The sequence below is a fragment of the Gadus morhua genome, chromosome 2, assembly GCF_902167405.1.
Source record: "Gadus morhua chromosome 2, gadMor3.0, whole genome shotgun sequence".
Taxonomy (NCBI): Eukaryota; Metazoa; Chordata; class Actinopteri; order Gadiformes; family Gadidae; genus Gadus; species Gadus morhua.
The window spans coordinates 28332175-28358271 of record NC_044049.1 but is presented as its reverse complement, the minus strand read 5'-3'; the positions used below and the strand labels follow the sequence as shown (position 1 = coordinate 28358271).

The 26097-nt window shown below is 44.4% G+C and overlaps 1 protein-coding gene across 1 annotated transcript in view; it reads left to right on the top strand.

Annotated features, from left to right (window-relative positions):
* Positions 1-24592: 24592 nt before the first annotated feature.
* septin12 (septin 12) overlaps positions 24593-26097 on the top strand; it is a 51958-nt gene continuing 50453 nt past the window's right edge. The window contains exon 1 of the mRNA XM_030381319.1: positions 24593-24830. Coding sequence (XP_030237179.1) covers positions 24773-24830 — 58 coding nt within the window. The 5' untranslated portion in view covers positions 24593-24772. The remainder of the gene's footprint in view (positions 24831-26097) is intronic.

Below are 26097 nucleotides of genomic sequence, written 5' to 3'. Positions count from 1 at the left end.
ATATATATATATATATATATATATATATATATCATATTGTGGAAGACGCCAGGGAGGAGTGAGGGGAGTGGTAGGTCTGGCAACCTGCTGGCTCCACCCCCAAGCCATATATGGACTTCCTCCCTTTAACGAGGCAAGCCTGGGGATCGTTGAGCAGGGGTGCTTGGGCTTAAGAGGGCGAGCAAACAGTCGTGAAGGGGAAGGAAGGCTAAAGGCCTCCACACACCGGCGCCGCAGCGTCGCGTCAAAAACTCCGCCCCCATTATTCCGGGTGTACTAGCCCACACCGGCGCCGACTAGCTGCGCGGCAGCGCTCCGCGCCGCGCCGCCCAACTACTCTTCGATCCAATGTTCTATTCCCTAGCGTCGCCGCCCCTGAAAAAGCGCTTTGTAAAAGCTGGTTTGTACATCCCGGGTCCCGCAGGCACCTCCATATCTACCCCTCACCATTGGATGTCGCACTCTTTCGTTTGTGATAAACAATTACGAGAATGGACGATGAGAGACTGGTCGTCGAGGTGGAAAAATATGTCGAATTGTATGACCAAAGTTCCCGTCATTACAAAGACAACTCCAAAAAGGTCATTGCCTGGCGAGCCATAGCTCTGGAGATTGGATCTTCAGGTGAGAAATCAACAATGGTGGACTACCCAAACCATTAACCATAATGGGAAATAGACGAAATCAAGTCACATATAATCACACCATGTAGGTAGAAACCAGATTACTATTTTTTTTATTTAAGGCAAGGCAACTTCATTCTTATAGCACTTTTAATACATGAAGCAGACTCAAAGTGCTTCACATAGAAACATTCTCATACAATAAAATAGATAAGTAAAAGAAAACACAGGCAAAGCTCAAAAATGCATTGTCATGTATTAACTGTCTCTCTGGTATCAGATCATGTATTAACTGTCTCTCTGGATTTAAGGAAAAATAACATTAAGTGTCTCGAGCACTCAAATAAAATACACTGGCTACTGAATCCAGCACAGCAATAACATCACTGTATTTATCCCGAGGGATAAAAAAAAAGTATATATATATATATGCAAAAGAGTATACCAGAGAGGGATAATAACTAGATTATAGGTCATCATATAGGCTGCACCATATGGTTCTGCCATTGCACACTGAGTGGCGAATTGAAATATTGGCGTGCCTCTCAGGATCTGCAAGGAGCTCCTGGACCAGATTGTGGCATACCCCCTGTTCTTGTCTCTGTTCATTGATGGGGTGCACCCAAACCCTTCGTCTTCTCCTTGCCCGCCTACAGCGCAGGAGAAGAAGGGCAGCCCCCCTCTGTCTGGCAACAGTTATTTATTCTGTTGAAATAAAAAAAACTCAATAAAATGTAAAAGAGCTTGCTCAATTAAAATGGATAACTACTGGCTGCATACATGTAAATGTGTGGCTATGTTAAGGCTATATAGATGGATAGATAGATAGATAGATACTGTATTGGTCCCAATGGGGATCAATAAAGCCATCCAGGAGCTCAATACAATAAATACACACAATAACAATTGGCCTTAAAAGGTGACTGCACTATATACTAAAAAGGCTTGATAGAAGGTCCTGCAGTTATTGAGATTGTTGATGCAGTAGATGAATCATGGCAAAATATAAAATAATTAAGAAATGACTTTTATTTAGAAATGAGTAAATAAAACGATAAAGTGCCCTACAAACTAAGTTGATCTGATGCTTGAAAACATACATTCACATCGCAGATTATACATTTTTCAAATTATTCAGCCAAAAAGATGGAAAATAAATAAACTAGGCTACAATAGGCTACACCCATTGCGTTCCGTCTATTTGCTGCGGTTGATTGACAGGTGACTTCCTGATTTTATACCGCAGCGCGGCCGTCGCGCCGCCTCCTGTTGGTGCTAGGGGCGGCTTTTGACGCGCGTGAAATGCGCGACGCTGCGCTGCGGCGCCGGTGTGTGGAGGCCTTAAAGGCCTGATTCCACCGGACGCGTTACGGCAGCGTTACGGCTGCGGCACGTCTTGGCCGCGGTCACCGTAGCAGATAGGTTCCACTTTAATCAATGAGACCATTTCCACCGGGCGCGGCTGCGGAACGTCTCAGCAGCGTCCCAGGAGCGGCTCGCCGCGGCCGCAGCGCTATCATTCTGTAGCATTCCTATTTTTGCCGCAAGCCGTTGCTGAACCGCGTCAATTCCAACAGAGCAGATCGAGCAGGGCAGGAAGGGAAAAAGTAAAAGCCAAAGAGCATCCGGTCAATTTTCAAAATAAAACACAATACTCATGTTGTGTTGCCCATGTAGCCTATCACAACGTCATTTATGTACCAAATCATCCTTTTTATAAGGGCAATGGCCGGAAGGACAAAGCGTGGCATTTAATTGCAGTAGTTTTGGGGGTGGAAGTTGAGTACATTAGGTTTAGGATTATCGCGTGATCTCGTGATCTCGCGTGAATACGGCTGGCTCGCAACGCACGTTGCGCTGCCGTAACGCGCCCGGTGGAAATGCAAGCAGGGCAGAGTCGCAGCCGTTCCGTGCCGCAGCCGTAACGCTGCCGTAACGCGTCCGGTGGAATCCCCGGGTCAGGGAGAGGTTGGAGAGCTGGCGCTAGGGCTAGGGCTAGGGATTGGGCTAGGGCTAGGGCTAGTACAGGACAGGCAGGATCTGTGTGATCGCCTGGAAGCACGGATCGGCCTGAGGGAAAGAGATAGGTGGAAAGAATTATACTGTTTCATATAAGAGGTGGATGACCCTTTTCCCACCCTGGTTGGATTTACGAGGTAAATAAACCATTCGGCTTTGGACCTGCTCTGTGTGTCATTTTATCTATCCAACTTGGTAGCGTGGAAACCCCACACCCACTGGCCCGCTACAATATATATATATATATATATATATATATATATATATATATATATATATATGCAGTGTTGTGCCTGAACACGTTCATACGAACGCGTTCATACGAACGATAGTTCATGAACTCGTTCATATTTTGGGCGAACGTGAACTGAACGTACTGAATCACTGCCTGATGAACGTTACTGTGAACTCGTTCATTCTGGTGTCTGTGAACGGCGCGCTCACTCGGTGTAACTTCGTTCAATATGGGGGTTATCTGTTCATCAACACGCTCACTCGGTGTAACTTCGTTCAATAGGGTTAGGGTTAGGGTTAGGGGTTATTTGTTCATCAATACGGCGGATGCCGGCGCAGAATGTTTGTTGAAATTAGTTTGACCGGCTGCCATCGTTGTCTGTGTGGTTAATTTGCAGTAGCAGTGTTATCAGCTTACTGTTATATTAAACTGTAATCAGAAAAGGCGGTTATATGCTATAGACCCTATAGTATCTGGTATAAAAGCTGGGACGAATTTCAAATTATAAATATGTACACTTTTTGTTGAAAGTATAGACCCCCATAAATATATAGATTCCCATTGAAACGAATGCGCGGTGATTATTCTTCAAAACGAGAGCTGGTCAATTGTGAAAAATGAATGAAACTAATCAGACAAAGCGGTTATATGCTATAGACAAACCAGAAAGGGGGCTCAATGTTCATACTGGAAAATATGTTTTGGTTCCCCGTTGGTAATGTGCTTATTGTGAGGCTTCTGTGCTGTGAAACCAAGGTGTCTTTTTTATTCAGGCAGAGGTCGCCTGTATAGGACGAGTGATCCCACAGACCAGGTCATAGCTCCGGGTTAATGCACAACATCTAAAAACATTGAACATTTGGATATTAACAAAACAAATCAGTCGACTTGGGAGAAGAGGACAGGGTGTTAGCCTTACTCTCAGCGTTACAATGTGGAAAGGTTGGGTGGAGAGAAGGCTCTGTGATGGGGGAGAGAAGAGGAGAGAGAAGGCTCTGTGATGGGGGAGAGAGAAGGCTCTGTGATGGGGGAGAGAAGAGGACAGGGTGTTAGCCTTACTCTCACGCGTTACAATCTGGAAAGGCTGGGTGGAGAGAAGGCTCTGTGATGGGGGAGAAAAGGGAGAGAGAAGGCTCTGTGATGGGGGAGAGAAGAGGAGAAAGAAGGCTCTGTGATGGGGGAGAGAAGGGAGAGAGAAGGCTCTGTGATGGGGGAGAAAAGGAAGAGAGAAGGCTCTGTGATGGGGGAGAGAAGGGAGAGAGAAGGCTCTGTGATGGGGGAGAGAAGAGGAGAGAGAAGGCTCTGTGATGGGGGAGAGAAGAGGAGAGAGAAGGCTCTGTGATGGGGGAGAAAAGGGAGAGAGAAGGCTCTGTGATGGGGGAGAAAAGGGAGAGAGAAGGTCTGTGATGGGGGAGAGAGGGAGAGAGAAGGATCTGTGATGGGGGAGAAAGGGGAGAGAGAGGGCTCTGTGATGGGGGAGAGAAGAGGAGAGAGAAGGCTCTGTGATGGGGGAGAGAAGAGGACAGGGTGTTAGCCTTACTCTCAGCGTTACAATGTGGAAAGGCTGGGTGTAGAGAAGGCTCTGTGATGGGGGAGAAAAGGGAGAGAGAAGGCTCTGTGATGGGGGAGAGAGGGAGAGAGTAGGCTCTGTGATGGAGGAGAAAGGGGAGAGAGAAGGCTCTGTGATGGGGGAGAAAAGGGAGAGAGAAGGTTCTGTGATGGGGGAGAGAGGGAGAGAGAAGGATCTGTGATGGGGGAGAAAGGGGAGAGAGAAGGTTCTGTGATGGGGGAGAGAGGGAGAGAGAAGGCTGTGATGGGGGAGAGAAGGGAGAGAAAAGGCTGTGATGGGGGAGAGAAGGGAGAGGGAAAGCTGTGATGGGGGAGAGAAGGGGGAGAGAAGGCTCTGTGATGGGGGAGAAAAGGGAGAGAGAAGGCTCTGTGATGGGGGAGAGAAGGGAGAGAGAAGGATCTGTGATGGGGGAGAGAGGGAGAGAGTAGGCTCTGTGATGGGGGAGAGAAGAGGACAGGGTGTTAGCCTTACTCTCAGCGTTACAATGTGGAAAGGCTGGGTGTAGAGAAGGCTCTGTGATGGGGGAGAAAAGGGAGAGAGAAGGCTCTGTGATGGGGGAGAGTAGGGAGAGAGAAGGCTCTGTGATGGGGGAGAGAGGGAGAGAGAAGGATCTGTGATGGGGGAGAAAAGAGGAGAGAGAAGGCTCTGTGATGGGGGAGAGAGGGAGAGAGTAGGCTCTGTGATGGGGGAGAAAAGGGAGAGAGAAGGTTCTGTGATGGGGGAGAGAGGGAGAGAGAAGGCTCTGTGATGGGGGAGAAAAGGGAGAGAGAAGGCTCTGTGATGGGGGAGAGAAGGGAGAGGGAAGGCTGTGATGGGGGAGTGAAGGGGGAGAGAAGACCCTGTGATGGGGGAGAGAAGGGAGAGAGAAGGCTCTGTGATGGGGGAGAGAAGGCTCTGTGATGGGGGAGAGAAGGGAGGGAAAAGGCTGTGATGGGGGAGAGAAGGGAGAGGGAAGGCTATGTGATGGGGGAGAGAAGGGGGAGGGAAGGCTCTGTGATGGGAGAGAGAAGGCTCTGTGATGGGGGAGAGAAGGATCTGTGTTGGGGGAGAGAAGGGGGAGGGAAGGCTCTGTGATGGGGGAGAGAAGGGAGAGAAAAGGCCCTGTGATGGGGGAAAGAAGGGAGAGAGAAGGCTCTGTAATGGGGGAGAGAAGGCTGTGATGGGGGAGAGAAGGGGGAGGGAAGGCCCTGTGATGGGGAGAGAAGACCCTGTGATGGGGGAGAAAAGGGAGAGAGAAGGCTCTGTGATGGGGGAGAGAAGGGGGAGGGAAGGCTCTGTGATGGGAGAGAGAAGGCTCTGTGATGGGGGAGAGAAGGCTCTGTGATGGGGGAGAGAAGGTTCTGTGATGGGGGAGAGAAGGGAGAGAGAAGGCTCTGTGATGGGGGGGAGAATGCTCTGTGATGGGGGAGAGTAGGCTCTCTGATGGGGGAGAGAAGGCTCTCTGATGGGGGAGAGAAGGCTCTGTGATGGGGGAGAGAAGGGAGAGAAAAGGCCCTGTGATGAGGGAGAGAAGGGAGAGAGAAGGCTGTGATGGGGGAGAGAAGGGGGAGGGAAGGCCCTGTGATGGGGAGAGAAGGCCCTGTGATGGGGGAGAGAAGGCCCTGTGATGGGGGAGAGAAGGGAGAGAGAAGGCTCTGTGATGGGGGAGAAAAGGGGGAGAGAAGGTTCTGTGATGGGGGAGAGAAGAGGAGAGAGAAGGCTCTGTGATGGGGGAGAGAGAAGGCTCTGTGATGGGGGAGGGAAGGGGGAGAGAAGGTTCTGTGATGGGGGGGAGAAGGCTCTGTGATGGGAGAGAGAAGGCTCTGTGATGGGGGGGAGAAGGCTCTGTGATGGGAGAGAGAAGGCTCTGTGATGGGGGAGAGAAGGGAGAGAGAAGGCTCTGTGATGGGGGAGAGAAGGGAGAGAGAAGGACCTGTGATGGGGGGGAGAGGGCTCTGTGATGGGGGAGAGAAGGGAGAGAGAAGGATCTGTGATGGGGGGGAGAATGCTCTGTGATGGGGGAGAGAAGGCTCTCTGATGGGGGGGAGAAGGCTCTCTGATGGGGGAGAGAAGGCTCTCTGATGAGGGAGGGCCACAGCCCCTCCCACTTTATACCCCACAACCAGCGATCCGTTTCCACGGCGATCGATACATGACTGGAAGCAGAAAGCCAACTCACCCCCAGCAGAGTGCATAATCAATAGGCCAACTCTGTGATTAAAGTGCCACGTTAATGTATCTCCCCCTGAAGTGATGCTCTGAGGGGGAGGGAGACCAGAGGAGAGAGGGGGAGAGATGACAAGATTAGAGGGAGGAACGGAGGAGAGGAATGAGGGAGACAAGGGAGCAGACGAAAGTAATGGATGGAGATAGCAAAACGCAGCCTAAATGTGGGAGTGGAATGGACAGCTTTAGTATGGATGTGTGGCTCTGGATGCAGCTCCTCATACATCAGTCTTTCACTGACTCGTGGCGCTTGAAATAATTGATTGAACAGAATCACTTAGTGGACTTTAGACACCTTTACTAAGTGGACCTCAGAACACCTTAACTAAGTGGACCTCAGACACCTTTACTAAGAGGACCTCACAACACCTTAACTAAGTGGACCTCAGTCACCTTTACTAAGGGGACCTCAGAACACCTTAACGAAGTGGACCTCAGACACCTTTACTAAGGGGACCTCAGAACACCTTAACTAAGTGGACCTCAGTCACCTTTACTAAGTGGACCTCACAACACCTTTACTAAGTGGACCTCAGACACCTTTACTAAGTGGACCTCAGACACCTTTACTAAGGGGACCTCAGAACACCTTAACTAAGTGAACCTCAGTCACATTTACTAAGGGGACCTCAGAACACCTTAACTAAGTGGACCTCAGTCACCTTTACTAAGTGGACCTCACAACACCTTTACTAAGTGGACCTCAGACACCTTTACTAAGTGGACCTCAGACACCTTTACTAAGGGGACCTCAGAACACCTTAACTAAGTGAACCTCAGTCACATTTACTAAGGGGACCTCAGAACACCTTAACTAAGTGGACCTCAGTCACCTTTACTAAGTGGACCTCAGAACACCTTAACTAAGTGGACCTCAGACACCCTTTACTAAGGGGACCTCAGAACACCTTAACTAAGTGGACCTCAGACGCCTTTACTAAGGGGACCTCAGAACACCTTAACTAAGTGGACCTCAGTCACCTTTACTAAGTGGACCTCAGTACACCTTAACTAAGTGGACCTCAGTCACCTTTACTAAGTGGACCTCAGTACACCTTAACTAAGTGGACCTCAGAAAACGTTAACTATGTGGACCTCAGACACCTTTACTAAGGGGACCTCAGAACACCTTAACTAAGTGGACCTCAGTCACCTTTACTAAGTGGACCTCAGAACACCTTAACTAAGTGGACCTCAGACACCTTTACTAAGGGGACCTCGGACACCTTTACTAAGTGGACCTCAGAACACCTTAACTAAGTGGACCTCAGAACACCTTAACTAAGTGGACCTCAGTCACCTTTACTAAGTGGACCTCAGAACACCTTAACTAAGTGGACCTCAGACACCTTTACTAAGGGGACCTCGGACACCTTTACTAAGTGGACCTCAGAACACCTTAACTAAGTGGACCTCAGAACACCTTAACTAAGTGGACCTCAGACACCTTTACTAAGTGGACCTCAGAACACCTTACCTAAGTGGACCTCAGAACACCTTAACTAAGTGGACCTCAGACACCATTACTAAGTGCACCTCAGAACACCTTAACTAAGTGGACCTCAGTCACCTTTACTAAGTGGACCTCAGACACCTTTACTAAGGGGAGCTCAGAACACCTTAACTAAGTGGACCTCAGTCACCTTTACTAAGTGGACCTCAGAACACCTTAACTAAGTGGACCTCAGACACCCTTTACTAAGGGGACCTCAGAACACCTTAACTAAGTGGACCTCAGTCACCTTTACTAAGTGGACCTCAGTACACCTTAACTAAGTGGACCTCAGTCACCTTTACTAAGTGGACCTCAGTACACCTTAACTAAGTGGACCTCAGAAAACGTTAACTATGTGGACCTCAGACACCTTTACTAAGGGGACCTCAGAACACCTTAACTAAGTGGACCTCAGTCACCTTTACTAAGTGGACCTCAGAACACCTTAACTAAGTGGACCTCAGACACCTTTACTAAGGGGACCTCAGACACCTTTACTAAGTGGACCTCAGAACACCTTAACTAAGTGGACCTCAGAACACCTTTACTAAGTGGACCTCAGACACCTTTACTAAGTGGACCTCAGAACACCTTACCTAAGTGGACCTCAGAACACCTTAACTAAGTGGACTTCAGACACCATTACTAAGTGCACCTCAGAACACCTCAACTAAGTGGACCTCAGTCACCTTTACTAAGTGGACATCAGAACACCTTAACTAAGTGGACCTCAGACACCTTTACTAAGTGGACCTCAGAACACCTTAACTAAGTGGACCTCAGTCACCTTTACTAAGTGGACCTCAGAACACCTTAACTAAGTGGACCTCAGACACCTTTACTAAGGGGACCTCAGAACACCTCAACTCAGGCGACCAAAGACAGGTCAGGCCAGGGAACACTTGCAGTCCGTTGTGGATGCACAATTTGTAATCACTCATACAGACACATCAATACCATGGCATATGCTGCGTGCATGCGTGCGTGCGTGTGTGCGCGTGTTTGTGTGTGTGTATGTGTGCGTTTGCGTGTGTGTGTACTGCTTCTCCTCCCTCTCCCTCACTTGGTATTTGGGCCGTTCCTCTGAAATTGTTGTCCTTTCGGTACAGAAGAGAGAAAAGGAAGAGAGACATAAAGAGGGGAGGACGGGGGGTGCCAATTGATTAACTATGAGGGGAGGCCAGCAGCATTATGTCACCAGCCTCTCCTCACCTCCATACCGGAGTGGAGGCAACAGAGAAGGCAATGACACACTCCGTTAGCCCTTATGGCGGAGAGCCTGGATCCGCCCTGCCCGCTCCCTCAGAACAGCCTCATAAAGACCTCTCCTCCTGTTCTCATCATAAAGACCTCTCCTCCTGTTCTCCTCATATAGACCTCTCCTCCTGTTCTCCTCATAAAGACCTCTCCTCCTGTTCTCCTCATAAAGACCTCTCCTCCTGTTCTCCTCATAAAGACCTCTCCTCCTGTTCTCCTCATAAAGACCTCTCCTGCTGTTCTCATAAAGACCTCTCCTCCTGTTCTCCTCATAAAGACCTCTCCTCCTCTTCTCCTCATAAAGACCTCTCCTCCTGTTCTCCTCATAAAGACCTCTCCTCCTCTTCTCCTCATAATGATCTCTCCTCCTGTTCTCATCATAAAGACCTCTCCTCCTGTTCTCCTCATAAAGACCTCTCCTCCTGTTCTCATCATAAAGATCTCTCCTCCTGTTCTCCTCCTGTTCTCCTCATAAAGACCTCTCCTCCTGTTCTCCTCATAAATACCTCTCCTCCTGTTCTCCTCATAAAGACCTCTCCTCCTGTTCTCCTCATAAAGACCTCTCCTCCTCTTCTCCTCATAAAGATCTCTCCTCCTGTTCTCCTCCTGTTCTCCTCATGAAGACCTCTTATCCTGTTCTCCTCAAAGACCTTCTCCTCCTGTTCTCATTCTGTTCTCCTCCTGTTCTCCTCATAAAGACCTCTCCTCCTGTTCTCCTCATAAAGACCTCTCTTACTGTTCTCCTGCTGTTCTTCTCCTCATAAAGACCTCTCCTCCTCTTCTCCTCATAAAGACCTCTCCTCCTGTTCTCCTCATAAAGACTCTCCTCCTGTTCTCCTCAAAGACCTTCTCCTCCTGTTCTCATCCTGTTCTCCTCCTGTTCTCCTCAAAGACCTTCTCCTCCTCCTGGGTGATTGTGAGAGAGGGAGGGAGTAAGTGACTTTTACAATCAGTTTGTGTGTGTGTGTGTGTGTGTGTGTGTGCGTGTGCGTGTGTGTGTTAGTTATTCCACTAAGGGAATTGCTGTGTTTATAGGGTTTGATTTAATGGTTCAGTTAATGGTCCTGATCTGAGATGGCTGTGCTCTGAGACTCCAGAGTGGGCAGACCTCATCTGACTCAAGTCAGAAGATAGAAATGATTCACTGAACCGTGACAGACTCCACTTTCTGTTTGTTTTACCCTGCTCTGTCTGCTATATGTTAGGTAAAATGATTGAAAGCGAGATCCTTTTTGATTCTGTATGTGAGCTTATCCTGAAGGGTGTGGCCGTGTCCGATGTCCCAACGCTCCCCAAGTTTAGTCAGGTATTCAATGCAGACTTGTTGCGGCCTAAACCACAGTCTAAACCACAGAATGCCAGAATAGTGTTCATCTGTTTTGTTGACGGCCTTCGTTCTCATCCTTGTAGCCATGTTTCACTATTATACTTTCAAAGGCTGTAGAGGCCTGTAGTTGAGGAAAGACCCTAACAACTTACACAGAGGAAACTTCAGTAACACAAGGAGGGAAGTCAAGGTCTTAATGAGGAGCCAGGTGGCAGAATAGCAAACCCTAGTGGAGGCTGAACGGCAGAACATTACCATAGGGCCCAACCGACAAGATGTCGCCATGCTGGATCCTCATTGGTCCACATATAGGAGGTGTCTGATAATGTTACTGATGGCAAACTCAGTGAGATCATCAGTCTGTCAACCACTCAGGCAAGTCAGCAGATCAAGAAATGAATACAATAAAGCAACCTAATTTAGTCGCCAGAATTCCCCAAAGGTTCAAGAGACAGCTGAACCAAGGAATCACATCTGGAGAAAACACTCCAATATACACATATAATACCACCTATGTATTATTGGGAATACATGACATACATACCTTAACCAGAATATAAAGTAATACTGAGTGTAATACTACAACCAGTATCCATACTAATACTGAGTATAATACTCCAACCAGTATCTATAAAAAAAAACACAGAGTGTTATACTACAACCTATATCTTTACTAACACTGAGTGTAGTATTACAACCAGTATCTATACTAATACTTAGTGTAATAGTATAACCAGTATCTATACTAATACTTAGTGTAATAGTATAACCAGTATCTATACTAATACTTAGTGTAATAGTATAACCAGTATCTATACTAATACTTAGTGTAATACTATAACCAGTATCTATACTAATACTTAGTGTAATACTATAACCAGTGTCTATAGTAATACTGAGTGTAATACTATAACCAGTATCTATACTAATACTTAGTGTAATACTATAACCAGTGTCTATAGTAATACTGAGTGTAATACTATAACCAGTGTCTACAGTAATACTGAGTGTAATACTATAACCAGTATCTATACTAATACTATAACCAGTGTCTATAGTAATACTGAGTGTATTACTATAACCAGTATCTATACTAATACTATAACCAGTATCTATACTAATAGTTAGTGTAATACTATAACCAGTATCTATACTAATACTATAACCAGTGTCTATAGTAATACTGAGTGTATTACTATAACCAGTATCTATACTAATACTATAACCAGTATCTATACTAATACTTAGTGTAATACTATAACCAGTATCTATACTAATACTATAACCAGTATCTATACTAATACTTAGTGTAATACTATAACCAGTGTCTATAGTAATACTGAGTGTAATACTATAACCAGTGTCTACAGTAATACTGAGTGTAATACTATAACAAGTATCTATACTAATACTATAACCAGTGTCTATAGTAATACTGAGTGTAATACTATAACCAGTATCTATACTAATACTATAACCAGTATCTACAGTAATACTGAGTGTAATACTATCACCAGTGTCTATAGTAATACTGAGTGTAATACTATAACCAGTATCTATACTAATACTATAACCAGTGTCTACAGTAATACTGAGTGTAATACTATAACCAGTGTCTACAGTAATACTGAGTGTAATACTATAACAAGTATCTATACTAATACTATAACCAGTGTCTATAGTAATACTGAGTGTAATACTATAACCTGTATCTATACTAATACTATAACCAGTATCTACAGTAATACTGAGTGTAATACTATCACCAGTGTCTATAGTAATACTGAGTGTAATACTATAACCAGTATCTATACTAATACTATAACCAGTGTCTACAGTAATACTGAGTGTAATACTATAACCAGTGTCTACAGTAATACTGAGTGTAATACTATAACAAGTATCTATACTAATACTATAACCAGTGTCTATAGTAATACTGAGTGTAATACTATAACCAGTATCTATACTAATACTATAACCAGTGTCTATACTAATACTTAGTGTAATACTATAACCAGTATCTATACTAATACTATAACCAGTGTCTATACTAATACTGAGTGTAATACTATAACCAGTATCTATACTAATACTATAACCAGTATCTACAGTAATACTGAGTGTAATACTATCACTAGTGTCTATAGTAATACTGAGTGTAATACTATAACCAGTATCTATACTAATACTATAACCAGTGTCTACAGTAATACTGAGTGTAATACTATAACCAGTGTCTATAGTAATACTATAACCAGTATCTATACTAATACTTAGTGTAATACTATAACCAGTGTCTATAGTAATACTGAGTGTAATACTATAACCAGTATCTATACTAATACTTAGTGTAATACTATAACCAGTGTCTATAGTAATACTGAGTGTAATACTATAACCAGTATCTATACTAATACTTAGTGTAGTACTATAACCAGTGTCTATAGTAATACTGAGTGTAATACTATAACCAGTGTCTATAGTAATACTGAGTGTAATACTATAACCAGTGTCTATAGTAATACTATAACCAGTGTCTATAGTACTGAGTGTAATACTATAACCAGTGTCTATAGTAATACTATAACCAGTATCTATACTAATACTTAGTGTAATACTATAACCAGTGTCTATAGTAATACTGAGTGTAATACTATAACCAGTGTCTACAGTAATACTGAGTGTAATACTATAACCAGTGTCTATAGTAATACTGAGTGTAATACTATAACCAGTGTCTATAGTAATACTGAGTGTAATACTATAACCAGTTTCTATAGTAATACTGAGTGTAATACTATAACCAGTGTCTATAGTAATACTATAACCAGTTTCTATAGTAATACTGAGTGTAATACTATAACCAGTGTCTATAGTAATACTATAACCAGTGTCTACAGTAATACTGAGTGTAATACTATAACCAGTGTCTATAGTAATACTGAGTGTAATACTGTACTGCTGTCCTGTTTACTCCAGGCTTTGTTCCACCATCACAATACAGGAGCAAACTTCTGACTCAAGGTGCCACCAAACTCACCAACCCACCGGGTATTTGACTTCCCCTTCATTCAGCATTGAACATTTTCCGCATCACATATTCCTGAGGGTATTAAATATAAGATGCTGACCAGACTATTCTAACGACAATAGGCGTCCATTTTTTGCTAACATCAAAGCTAGTGAGTGAGACTGCATCTTGAATTCTCTCTAAAACAGCATCATGTTTGCATGCATGCCTAGACCACCCCCCACACACACACACACACACACACACACACACAACCTCACTCCCTCACACACACACACACACACACACACACACACACACACACACACACACACACACACACACACACACACACACACACACACACACACACACACACACACACCTCACTCACTCACACACAGCTATACAACCTCTCACACACACACACACACACACACACACCTCACTCACTCACACACAGCTATACAACCTCACACACACACACACACACACACACACACACACACACACACACACACACACACACACACACACACACACACACACACACACACACTCACCTCACTCACTCACACACAGCTATACAACCTCACACACACACACACACACACACACACACACACACACACACACACACACACACACACACACACACACACACACACACACACACACACACACATAGACACACACAGGGCAATTAAGCTGTCCTGTGTGTGTTGAAACTATATTATATGCATATGTATTAATTCTATTATATCAATGTATATAAACTCTATTATATGTATTAATTATATTATATCAATATATATAAACTCTATTATGTGTATTAATTATATTATATCAATATATATAAACTCTATTATGTGTATTAATTATATTATATCAATATTTATAAACTCTATTATGTGTATTAATTATATTATATCAATATATATAAACTCTATTATGTGTATTAATTATATTATATCAATATATATAAACTCTATTGTATCCTTATCAGCCCCTCCCTCGAGGGCCCACCCCCCCCCCCCCGACACACACACACCATCAGCCCCCCCCTCGAGGGTCCACCCCCCCCCCCGACACACACACACCATCAGACCCCCCTCGAGGGTCCATCCCCCCCCACACACACACACCATCAGCCCCTCCCTCGAGGGTCCATCCCCCCCCACACACACACACCATCAGCCCCTCCCTCGAGGGTCCACCCCCCCCTCCCCCACACACACCATCAGCCCCCCCCTCGAGGGTCCATCCCCCCCCCCCACACACACCATCAGCCCCTCCCTCGAGGGTCCACCCCCCCCCCCCCCCCCCACACACCATCAGCCCCTCCCTCGAGGGTCCACCCCCCCCCCCCACACACCATCAGCCCCCCCCTCGAGGGTCCACCCCCCCCCCCGACACACACACACACACCATCAGTGAAATCACTGAAATGAAAGACAGACATTACCATGCAGACAGACAGACAGATTGTCACACACTAACTTGCACACAACCACCCATGCACACACAGATACACACACTCAGTAGGGAACCAGTTCCCGGGCCGGCGAGCATATCGATTGGGGTCGTATTGTCCCACGGCTCCACGCCTCAAACGGCCTCAGCCTCCATCAGCGGTCTGCACAGGCGCCTTCCATCGCCCTGCCTCTCCCCATCGCTCTCCCCATCGCTCTCCCCATCGCTCTCCCCATCGCATCGCTCTCCCCATCGCATCGCTCTCCCCATCGCTCTCCCCATCGCTCTCCCCATCGCTCTCCTCATCTTCCCCGGGACAAATGGCCCATCTTACACTTGACTGTGTGGGTGTGTGTGTGTGGATGTGTGGGTGTGTGTATTTGTTGATTGTGTGCATGTGTGCGAGGCTTATCTGAGTGTGTTTGTGTTAGTGTCAAGTGTGTCTGTCACTCCATCTTGGTGTTTCCACACCTTGCTGCCCCCTGCAGCCTGACCGCGGTCTTCCCCGTGTGTGTGTGTGTGTGTGTGTGTGTGTGTGTGTGTGTGTGTGTGTGTGTGTGTGTGTGTGTGTGAGTGTGAGTGAAGCAGATTGACACACAGAGTGTGAGTGTGTGTGAGATAAACTCACACCCTAGGTGATGGCATGCATCACGATGGATATCATTCAGTTAAATACCTCGCTCTCTGTGAATGGGAACACCGCTGAATGAATGAACATAACATTCACACCAGCACACTTTATAGATCACACTTCAGAATGAAGAAGAGGACCTGAAACAGGATCAGCTGATCTCAGACAAATCGTGTGTCTCTTCTTCATGGTGAATCCCGGTGCCAACACGTGATCTCTCAGGCAGCAATGCACTGCTGCCACCTACCTGCTAGTTGGTGTTACTACAGTCTTCTCACACACATTTAAATATATATATATGTAAAAGAGTGTAATATCCCTTTAATTATAATTACACAAAATTGCCTTTTAAAGTTTTATTACCTGAAGTTTAGCTTTCCAGCTGCCTTATGTTCCCCTTTCTATTTGATTTTGTTTCTTCTTTGATTTAGCTCCACCTCCTTCTGTACTCCCGCCCACATTTCTGAGAACCCCATAAGTTTCCTGTCCCCCCCTGCCCTCTTCCCTTTTTTCCCGATTCTCTTGGGAAGCGGTGTGTGTATTTATTTTCCCCCCTTCTGGTAATCAAATCTTTAACCATCTTATAGTTTACCATTCTTTATATTAATTATTTTGACTACATTGTTTAATGGAAGTGTCATGTAAATATCAATGCATAGATTGCAGTGTTTTGGAGAACCGTATATTTTATTACGATATGCTAGCATGCACCTGACCTTCGTGTAATCATAATAGTACCCCTCCCCCTCTGTGTGCTTTGTATAGGAGTTGGAGGTCTTCAGCTCTGTCTTTTATTTCTTTGATTTCAAACATTTTTGTGATAAAGTTGTATGTACGTAGGGCCTTTTATTCTGATTCTCTTGGGAAGAGCGGCAAACAATGAATGGTTCTCGGATTTCCTGAGTCCGGACTGAGATCCTGGGTCACGTCTCTACTTAAGAAAAATACACAACGCAGATTCTGCCGGTCACACACACATATATATATATATTAGAGCTGTCAGTTAAACGCGTTATTAACGGCGTTAACACAAACCAAATTTAACGGCGTTAATTTTTTTATCGCGCGATTAACGCAATTATTTTATAAAAAAAAAAAAAAAAAAATAATTTTTCTTTGGCTCAAAACAAAGAAGCAGTAGCCTGACTGCTATGTTCAAATGACATTTGTTCAAAGCAGTCGTTTAATTGCACTATAGGCTATTTTTTTGTATCGTCCTGTTTTGATCAGTGTATATGCCAATGTTGTTATCAATAAAAAATCATTTGCACAAGGCAAGTTGATGCACTTCACCATGTTGATAAGATAATTAAAATGAGAAGAATTATGGGACAAAAAAATCAAGGGATATTTAGCATAGAAAAATAATTTGTGATTAATCGCGATTAATTAGAGTTAACTATGACATTAATGCGATTAATCACGATTAAATATTTTGATCGCTTGACAGCTCTAATATATATATATATATATATATATATATAAGAGAGAGAGAGAAAAAAGAGAGAGAGGGAGAGAAAAAAGAAAGAGAGAGAGAGATTACTCAATTTAGGACAGCATGTCTGTTTCTGAGGATGAATTTCTAAGTGTCTGTCTCTCTCTTTACCTGTCACTCTCTCTCTACGTGTATGTCTCTATCTACCTGTCTGTCTCTATCTCTCCGTGTCTGTTTCTAACGCGTCTGGCTCTATAGGTCTGCCTCTCCAACCTGTCTGTCTCTAACTGTCTCTTTCCATGTGTCTCTCTCTCCACGTTGGAGATGAAGCTCTGGCCCTGATTGGGGTTTACCGTTGCAATCAAAATATTTATCAAACTTGAGCGTCGTTAATTTGGTCGTTCATCATCCTGGCCGAGTGGAGTTTCTAATTAGAGGCCATCACTATGGTGCTGTCTGATATGAAGGCAGCCCGGAGATAGCTCTCTGCTTCTGTCTACTGCTTTATTTATTTGGTGAGTTTTTGTGGCATTTCTTTATGTGTATATGTCTAACATTATATTTCTTTTTAGAGTGTTAGTATTGTTAGGTTGAAAACCAACGTTGTTAACGTGGTAGGATTGTCCTTGTTGTTGGGTCTGATAATTACGGCAAGAGAGACACTATATGAATAATAATAATTGAAAGGTTTAAATTGATCTACATCTTAGAAGAGAGACACAATCATCATTAAATATATATTTAGTTCAAATGAGTCATAAATTTCATCAGCAGAATTTTTTTATTTATTCATATTTGAATAACCGCACCAGGGATCAGAGCATAGAGTCCTGTCTTAGAGTGTGAAACACTGTCCGGTGTGTTCGCCATTATTCAGGTCTTTAAGAGAATTCTGACAATATGATAAAGTATTAATTTATCACGTGCTAACAGGGAGGTGAAACAAGGAGTGGTTTGAAGTCATTGTTTTGAACAAACTGGATTCCTGCCCTGAAACGAGAGCTGAGATGTTCATTTTAACGTGGGCTTAGGCAGAAAGGTCTACGTGCGCCGAGAACAGATCGCTATTTATTTATTTTAAAGGGGCGTAACCTCCAACAGTAGAGTAAATGTACATAAGACAGAGGTTAGTTTCTAGTCCCCATTTCTTGTGGGATAGAGGTGTACATTTGTGGCTTAAGGTGTGTAGACAAATCTGGCCTGTGGCCACGTTTTTGAAGTCTGGGGTCAAAAGGAGCCGGCACCACGCCGCTTATGAGATAACAAAAAGTTAATTTGCATTTCTCTCATAACTTTTTGTCATTATTAAAGAGAGGCCTGATTCTCAGATATGCATGTTGGATGGCTAGGGTGTAGGTCTGGGAAGAACTTCAGGCCAAAATCTTGCAAGCGAGCTGCTGGATGAGGTGCAACAAGATGGAGCATTTGCTGAGTCATTTCCTGTAGGGCTGGAGCCACAAGTTGATCATCGTATGCGTCCTTTGAGACCCCTTTGATATAAAAGACCCCATGTCCTCGACTCAGCCACCTATTACATCACTTCCTTGTTTCACTTTACTTTAGGCAAACAGAATCATTCATGACAGTATAATAAAGGTCTCATGACAGTCAATGTCAAAATCTTCCGCATGCGTCAGTTTAAAAATACCATGTAAATCGAAGTAGTTTCTTGACATTTGATTATTTAGCCTACTATGACATGTTTATGACAGGTTATATTATTGGTTAAGGTCAAGTCGACATAACCAAGACATCGACAAGATATTTTGTCTTCGTTAATGTCAGGTTGTCATAACAAAGACATTTAAAATTGTTATTTTGTCTCAGCTTATGTCAGGTTGTCATAACAAAGACATTTAAAATTGTTATTTTGTCTTAGCTTATGTCAGGTTGTCATAACAAAGACATCTCATACAATGTCAATGTTGCATTAAACGTGACATAATTGACGGAATGACACTCTATGACAACAGTCATAACTATTCATAATGTTCATGACAGGTGTCATGTTGTGGTTATGACAGTGTAATGACAGTCGCATGACAGTCTTATGCATACACCTTCAAATAAAGTGTTACCGTCATTCCTTGACTTTAAGTGACTTCACATTTCCAAGTCTGAAAATAAGATCTTCAGTACTTTTGAAGCTTTCACTACACTGCATGGAGCTTTACAATTTTGTTTAATGGACAAAATAAACCCCAAAAAATACAGGATAGTTAAGAGGAACAACAATTGTGTTCCGTTATGCAAAGCCCTGATGGCTTTCAGCTACAGGTTTATGTTAGCATTTGCCAAACAATAAAACTTATTTGACCCTTCTGAACAGTTATGCCAGTTGTTTTTTTTTATCAATTATTTTAACTTATTTTATAGCTAAGCCTTAAAAAATACATTACTTTGTCACAAGTGGCTTCCTGCTTTGGAAACGAAGACAGTCGACAAGTCCATCCATTGAAACAGACATGAAAGTGTTTCAGAGAGAGCACTGAGCTGTAATGGAGGACTTCTTACAGGATGTGGAGGTCTTGGGACGAGGCAGACACATTGAGACAAACTACAAGTTACCACTTCAACCTTGGACAGTACAAGAGTTCCTACTACTGCATCTTGAGGGACATACGCCCATTATTTTAGCTGATATTATCCAGGTGGTAAATCACAAAAGTATGGAGTAAAGATAATGTAAAGTCATGCCATTTGGTAGTGTTCAACTTCTGTGGAAATTAATGATTAACCAGCTATTTAAAATGTACAAAAGCTGTTGAACTACCAAAGAAAACTAAGGAGTATCAATCTTAAAACAAATAGGAAAATGATACTTGCCATATTTGGATGCAGGGTTATATGGAAGAAATGTATGTTTCTCGCTAGAAATGTCAATAGAAACACGTTTAATGGTGAATCTGTCCTAAAATATTGCATTTCCCAATCAGATAATAAAGATTCCAGTTTTTCTCAGTCGCTTTGCTACATTTCTCAGATCAGAATTGAAATTTGCAAAACAGTAAGTGGATTTCTCAAAACAATTCGTACAAATAGCAAAACACCATGCATTTCATGCAAAAGCCAGTCTCTTGCTCAAAATCCTTAGTTTGTTTCTCAAAATTATATATCTGTGTCAATGAACATGTCAGCGTCATCAGAATGGCAAGTCCTTGTTTCATTGTGTACGGATAAGACAGTTAAATTGTCATGTTGTCAATATAACAGGGATGTTCTGATATAAACTATGGCTAAAGTTTTGAAGACAATTATTGTAAATTGTAAGTTACAACTTAGTGTATGTGGGAGATTGATTGCAAGAGACTGGACAAAATTCACATTTACACTTTGACTGTTTGTTCTGTAATTTGTTGACAGACCATGTCATTGCTAGAAATGTGAACATAGGACAATCTCCTTAGGGTAAATGTACGTGCATTGCTGTAGGAATTACAGTGCAGTCTTCCTACACCTCCTGACGTTCCTGTCTGGTGGGCCACAAATTCTCATTCTCACGCAGCCTCACTCCTCTTCCTCTTCTTCTTCTCTTTGGCTGTTGACCCCGTCCAATTCCTTGTCCTTCCATTGTGAGACAATGTAACATTGTGTTGTGCTCCAGCTACTGTATATATATACTTGCCAGTTTATGGTTCAGGAGATGCACCTTTGAGCTATTTCAGTAAACTGGTTGATCGTTGGTTGATCTAACACTGCACACATTTCACTTCTTTAGAGAAAGTCAAGATTCACCTGGTAGCAATTTACCAATTCAGGACAGATTTAGAAAAAAAGTCCAATGGAAATGTATAGAAATATGCTTGACATATGACAACTTGTTCAACCATTTTGCATGTAAAGACTTATGCAATGAACTAATACCTAAATGTTGTGGAGGTGAGACTATACAATAGAGACCCATTACAATACATTTTGATCAACATGACATAAGCAATTGATAATGTAGGAAAGAGCAGAGAATTGTACATAATCATTTCAATGGATGGACCAAAGCATTTGACACTTGTTCAAAGAAATGAGAAACTGCTTTTTTGATGTGAACAAGTGACACACTGATGTGAAGATTGAACAGGTAGTTTTGAGAATTTCAGTTCTGATCTAAGAAATGTACCAAAGCGACTGAGAAAAAACTGTAATAAAGGCTACATAACCATTTCACCAAATGCTGGGAGAACGTCTCGCCCCCTGCTGGTGCTATTCCTCCATTCATTTAGATGGGTGGAAAAAAATGTGTAGTCTTCACGTTTTGGTCAGGCAAAACGTGACACTGAACGCCTTGCGAGGTGGACCAACGTAACTATTTGATGGAGCGTTAGGGTTAGGGCCGATGAACCCCTGAACCCTGACCCTGAACTCTGCTCCTGAAAGTCCCTCAGAAGTGTTGAGTTCACCTGAATGAGGTGATAAAAGGCCTCACACCCAGCATGCATGCTAAGATTACCTGTGTGTGTGTGTGTGTGTGTGTGTGTGTGTGTGTGTGTGTGTGTGTGTGTGTGTGTGTGTGTGTGTTTGTGTGTTTGTGTGTGTGTGTGTGTGTGTGTGTGTGTGTGTGTGTGTGTGTGTGTGTGTGTGTGTGTGTGTGTGTGTGTGTGTGTGTGTGCGTGTGTGCATGCTTGCATGTGGGTGTGTGTGCGTGTTTGGTGTGTGAGTATATATAGCCCTCTGGACATGTTGTCAGTGGCTGTATTCTACCTGAGTGCAGGCTGGGTATGAGGGAGGAAATACCACACCTCAAGTTATGACCTTGAGGTGTGGTATGAGAGAGAGAGAGAGAGAGAGAGAGAGAGAGAGAGAGAGAGAGAGAGAGAGAGAGAGAGAGAGAGAGAGAGAGAGAGAGAGACTGACTGACTGACTGACTGACTGACTGACTGACTGTCAGTCAGTCAGTCAGTCAGTCAGTCAGTCAGTCAGTCAGTCAGTCAGTCAGTCAGTCAGTCAGTCAGTCAGTCAGTCAGTCAGTCAGTCAGTCAGTCAGTCAGTCAGTCAGTCAGTCAGTCAGTCAGTCAGTCAGTCAACGGTCATCGGTCATCATGGCGGGGGCGTTTGGGTAGGGAGTATGAGACCAGGAGAGTGAGACCAGCTTCAGAAGGTGCAGTGTGTCTTTACTAAGTAAGTGCATTGTAAACTATGAAACTGCACACTTTAAGAGAAAGAATTCTATTAAAGATAATTACTGAGACTTATTTTTAACAGACTACATTATTGTCATATATATGAACCTGAACCACCCCAGCGCGGCTCTGGTAGCCTCAGGGGCCGTAGAGGCAGGGCCCCATCAGAGTGCAGTGGGGGCCCACCCATCCCGTGGCTACCTCTCTGTGGAGCCCAGGGGCCCCCAGGCCGGCTGGGGTGTTCCCCTTCTGGTGGCCTGGGGGTTCCTGCGTGTGCAGGCAGGTCTGTACATCCACGTGTCACAGTGCACTGGAACACAGAGACCATCCATCACCACGGGACAAGGTGTCTCTGAGATGGTCTCCAGGCCAAGGTCTCTGGTGCACCTGCCTAGCATGGCTGAGCAGTTCTCTGTTCTTTGGATTTCCAAAATACAAAGAAAGAGCTGAGCGGTTCATCTGTTCTGAACCTTGCAGAGGAGCCAACCAGCAACGCTAGTCAATTAAGAAACCATTGTTCACAGCTCTCTTCTAAACCCTTATTTTCTCTTTACTCGTAACATTGCACTAAACCTGTGTTTCTCAACCTGTGGTACCCGTACCACTGGTGGCAACCAAGTGTACTGAAAGGATTATATGATTGGAAATAAATTCTAAACATTGTTCAGTAAATGTATTGTGGTTTGTTAGAATCCAAAAATAGTGTTGCTTCATGCATTCCATCACATCTATTCCATTGCAATGTTTTCCATTGCGGTTTTGCATTCATTGTGACGGTGAAATTAACCAGTGCTGCTTCTTTCTTTCCAGTTTCCTTGTCTCCCTGCCGTCGCTCTCCACCACTGCGTGTGTCATGTCTAGTTTGTTTTCACTGTTTGCATATGGGGTGATCCAGGACAGTTTACAGGTTCAGTTTAAGGCCTCGTCCACACAGGCGAAAGCTATCTTTTACCCTCCGTTTTATTTGGCTGCGTTTCTGCGTTTCATGCGTTTCCTAAGACGAAAAAGCATAGGGCCGTTTTTATCTCCCACCCTGGAACCTGGTTTTAAAAAAGTGTGTTTTCGGCCACCGAAAAAGCCGGATCTGTCTGGACGGTCGGCCAGACAGAGACTAACATGCTCATTGGAAATACTGGCTTCCTCCACAACATGCCACAGACAGTATTTTCCCCTTTAACACCTCTGATCTGATCACAACGTTGGTTTTGGCCTTTGTGTTTTGATTCACTATCGACATTTAATTTATTTTAGCACACACCTTGACAGCAAAGTATTGAATTGAATTGAGCATCATGGGAAAATCGATACAGTGATTTACCAAACATCCTCCATGAGCCTGTGGTGGACATGACACCTATAGGAAACCCTGGCATGGGCGGTAACCACAAAGGTGAGGGGAAGGAGACACGAGTGCTAGGTTGCTAACAGCTAAAGGAATCTCCACATCAAAGAAGTCTCGAATGGCTTCAAAAAATCGGTCATTGTGCGTTTCGGCTGAGCGTCCAGATGGAGCCGGCGAATCCGGGGCCCTCAACCACACATTTCTGAAACCACCCTCGGAGGTGGTTTCAAATCTATCCGGACCTATGCAGTTTCGTGTAAGGATACTTGTGGACGCCTGAAACGCAAACAATGACGTCACCAGCAGGGTGACGGCAGAGTTGCTTGAATTTTTTATTTATTATTTAATTTGTAACTAACCCTAACTTTTGTAAAATAAAGCCCCTTGATAAATTGAATTACTAATTGTACATTAAAAAGTATTTTGGCTCAATTTAAAAGGTTGAATGGTGACTGAATGTTTGTATACAGCACGCAGACTGTGTATGCGCGCAGGATTGATGCGCTCCACTTATTTCCGTGGACCAGCGCCTTGAATATTTACTACAGCGTTTCTACAGCTCGATGCGGTTTCGCAATGACTCCGTCTTTACGGAGATATTCCTGAACCACCTAAAACGAAACCGGGTCGGTTTCGTCCGTTTCGGCTCACAGTCGAGCGTGTCGGACCCCCCCCCCCCCCCCCCCCCCCCCCCCCCCCACACACACACACACACACACACACACACACACACACACACACACACACACACACACACACACACACGCACACCTGAAGGGACCGCTGGGGGCCTTGAGAGGGGGAGGGGACGAAAGGGGGCGGCGCGTCGGACCTCTGGATCTCCTGTTCCACCGCGGAACGCAGTCCTCGTTCGGAGTGCTGTCGGACGCACACGTTACAAGACTGCCCTCAAGTTTGTGTCTGTAATATAAGTTATTACAAGGCCTTTTTTTATGGTGTTTGACACCGAGGGTTCCAGTAGGATACACTTTTTCTGACCCGTAATCCTAAAGCTTGTTTCCTGCCTTGGATCATGATGTCGGGGTTCTCTGTGAACGACCACCTGGAGGGGATTCTGTCCGACTTTGAAGGTAAGGATCCAGCATCCCGTTGTATAGGAATACATATGTGTATATATATTGACTCCTTGTTCAACACCCCGTTATATCGGAATACATAGGTATATATATATATATATATATATATATATATATATATATATATATATATATATATATATATATATATATATGTATTCCAATATAACGGGGTGGAAACCAGGTCCTCAGGGCTGAAGCAGGTCAGTAGGCTATAGCCTGTATTTACTGACCTGCTTCAGCCCTGAGGACCCGGGAGGAAGTTCACTAAAACCGCCTAGAAATAGTAGAAACAAAATCCAGATTAAAATAAGGAAATTCGAATAGAAAGTAGCAAACAACAAATGCTTTGGTAAGGGAGACCCCAGACGGTGATACGAAGTCACAGGAAGCGAAAACCATCCACAGCATCCCAGTGGGGTCACTGGGAATGCAGTTCACGGTGTCCGTTTGTTTATGAGCGTGCGTGCGTGCGTGCGTGCGTGTGCGTGTGCGTGTGCGTGTGTGTGTGTGTGAGAGAGGGAGAGTGAGAGTGTGTGTACTCTAAGGTTAACCGAGTTTAGTTAACGCAGTGAGGCGTTGGGTCGTGGACTCCTGTCCGGTCGTTCCTGAAGCAGCTCTGTGTTCCTCTGATGAAGGTCCAGAACTGGGGCCGATTCATTGCGATGTTTATTTACTTTCAACCTGACGAGAGCGCTTCAGTCAGGCTCTGAAGAAGTTCATTCACTGGTCAATCGGCTGCTTAATAATGTGACTGTGAGGAGCCTATAAGGTCCAGCTGTGAACCAGGCAGCCAGCGACCAACATCTCTGCATCGTGCCAGGGTCTGTTGTTGGGGCATCAGGGGGAAAGTGGGGCGCATTGAGGAGATGGGGAGCATTCGAACACTGCGATGTGGGAACGGAGAGTGTGAGGTTAAAAGGTAAAAACAGATTTCCCTCCCTCAATACCCCCGTTAGGACAGGTGCTAGCCTGTTAGCCTAACACATTAGCCTAGCCCCTTGCCTATGAACAATGCTGTGGTTACAGGGACTTCATCACTTCAGAACATGGTCACATGGCTTCATGCTGTCATCTGAACTGTTGATGACTTTGTACACATTAGCAGCTAATTAGCAAGCAGCAGCTTATCCCCCAGCCCCCTCTAGCGCCCCCCCCCCCCCCCCCCCCCCCCCCCGGCCTCTGAATGGACCTCTCAGAGTTTAATGACCTCCACAATAAGACACATCGTCTGACCAGCTAGCTCCCAGCGCTTAACCTG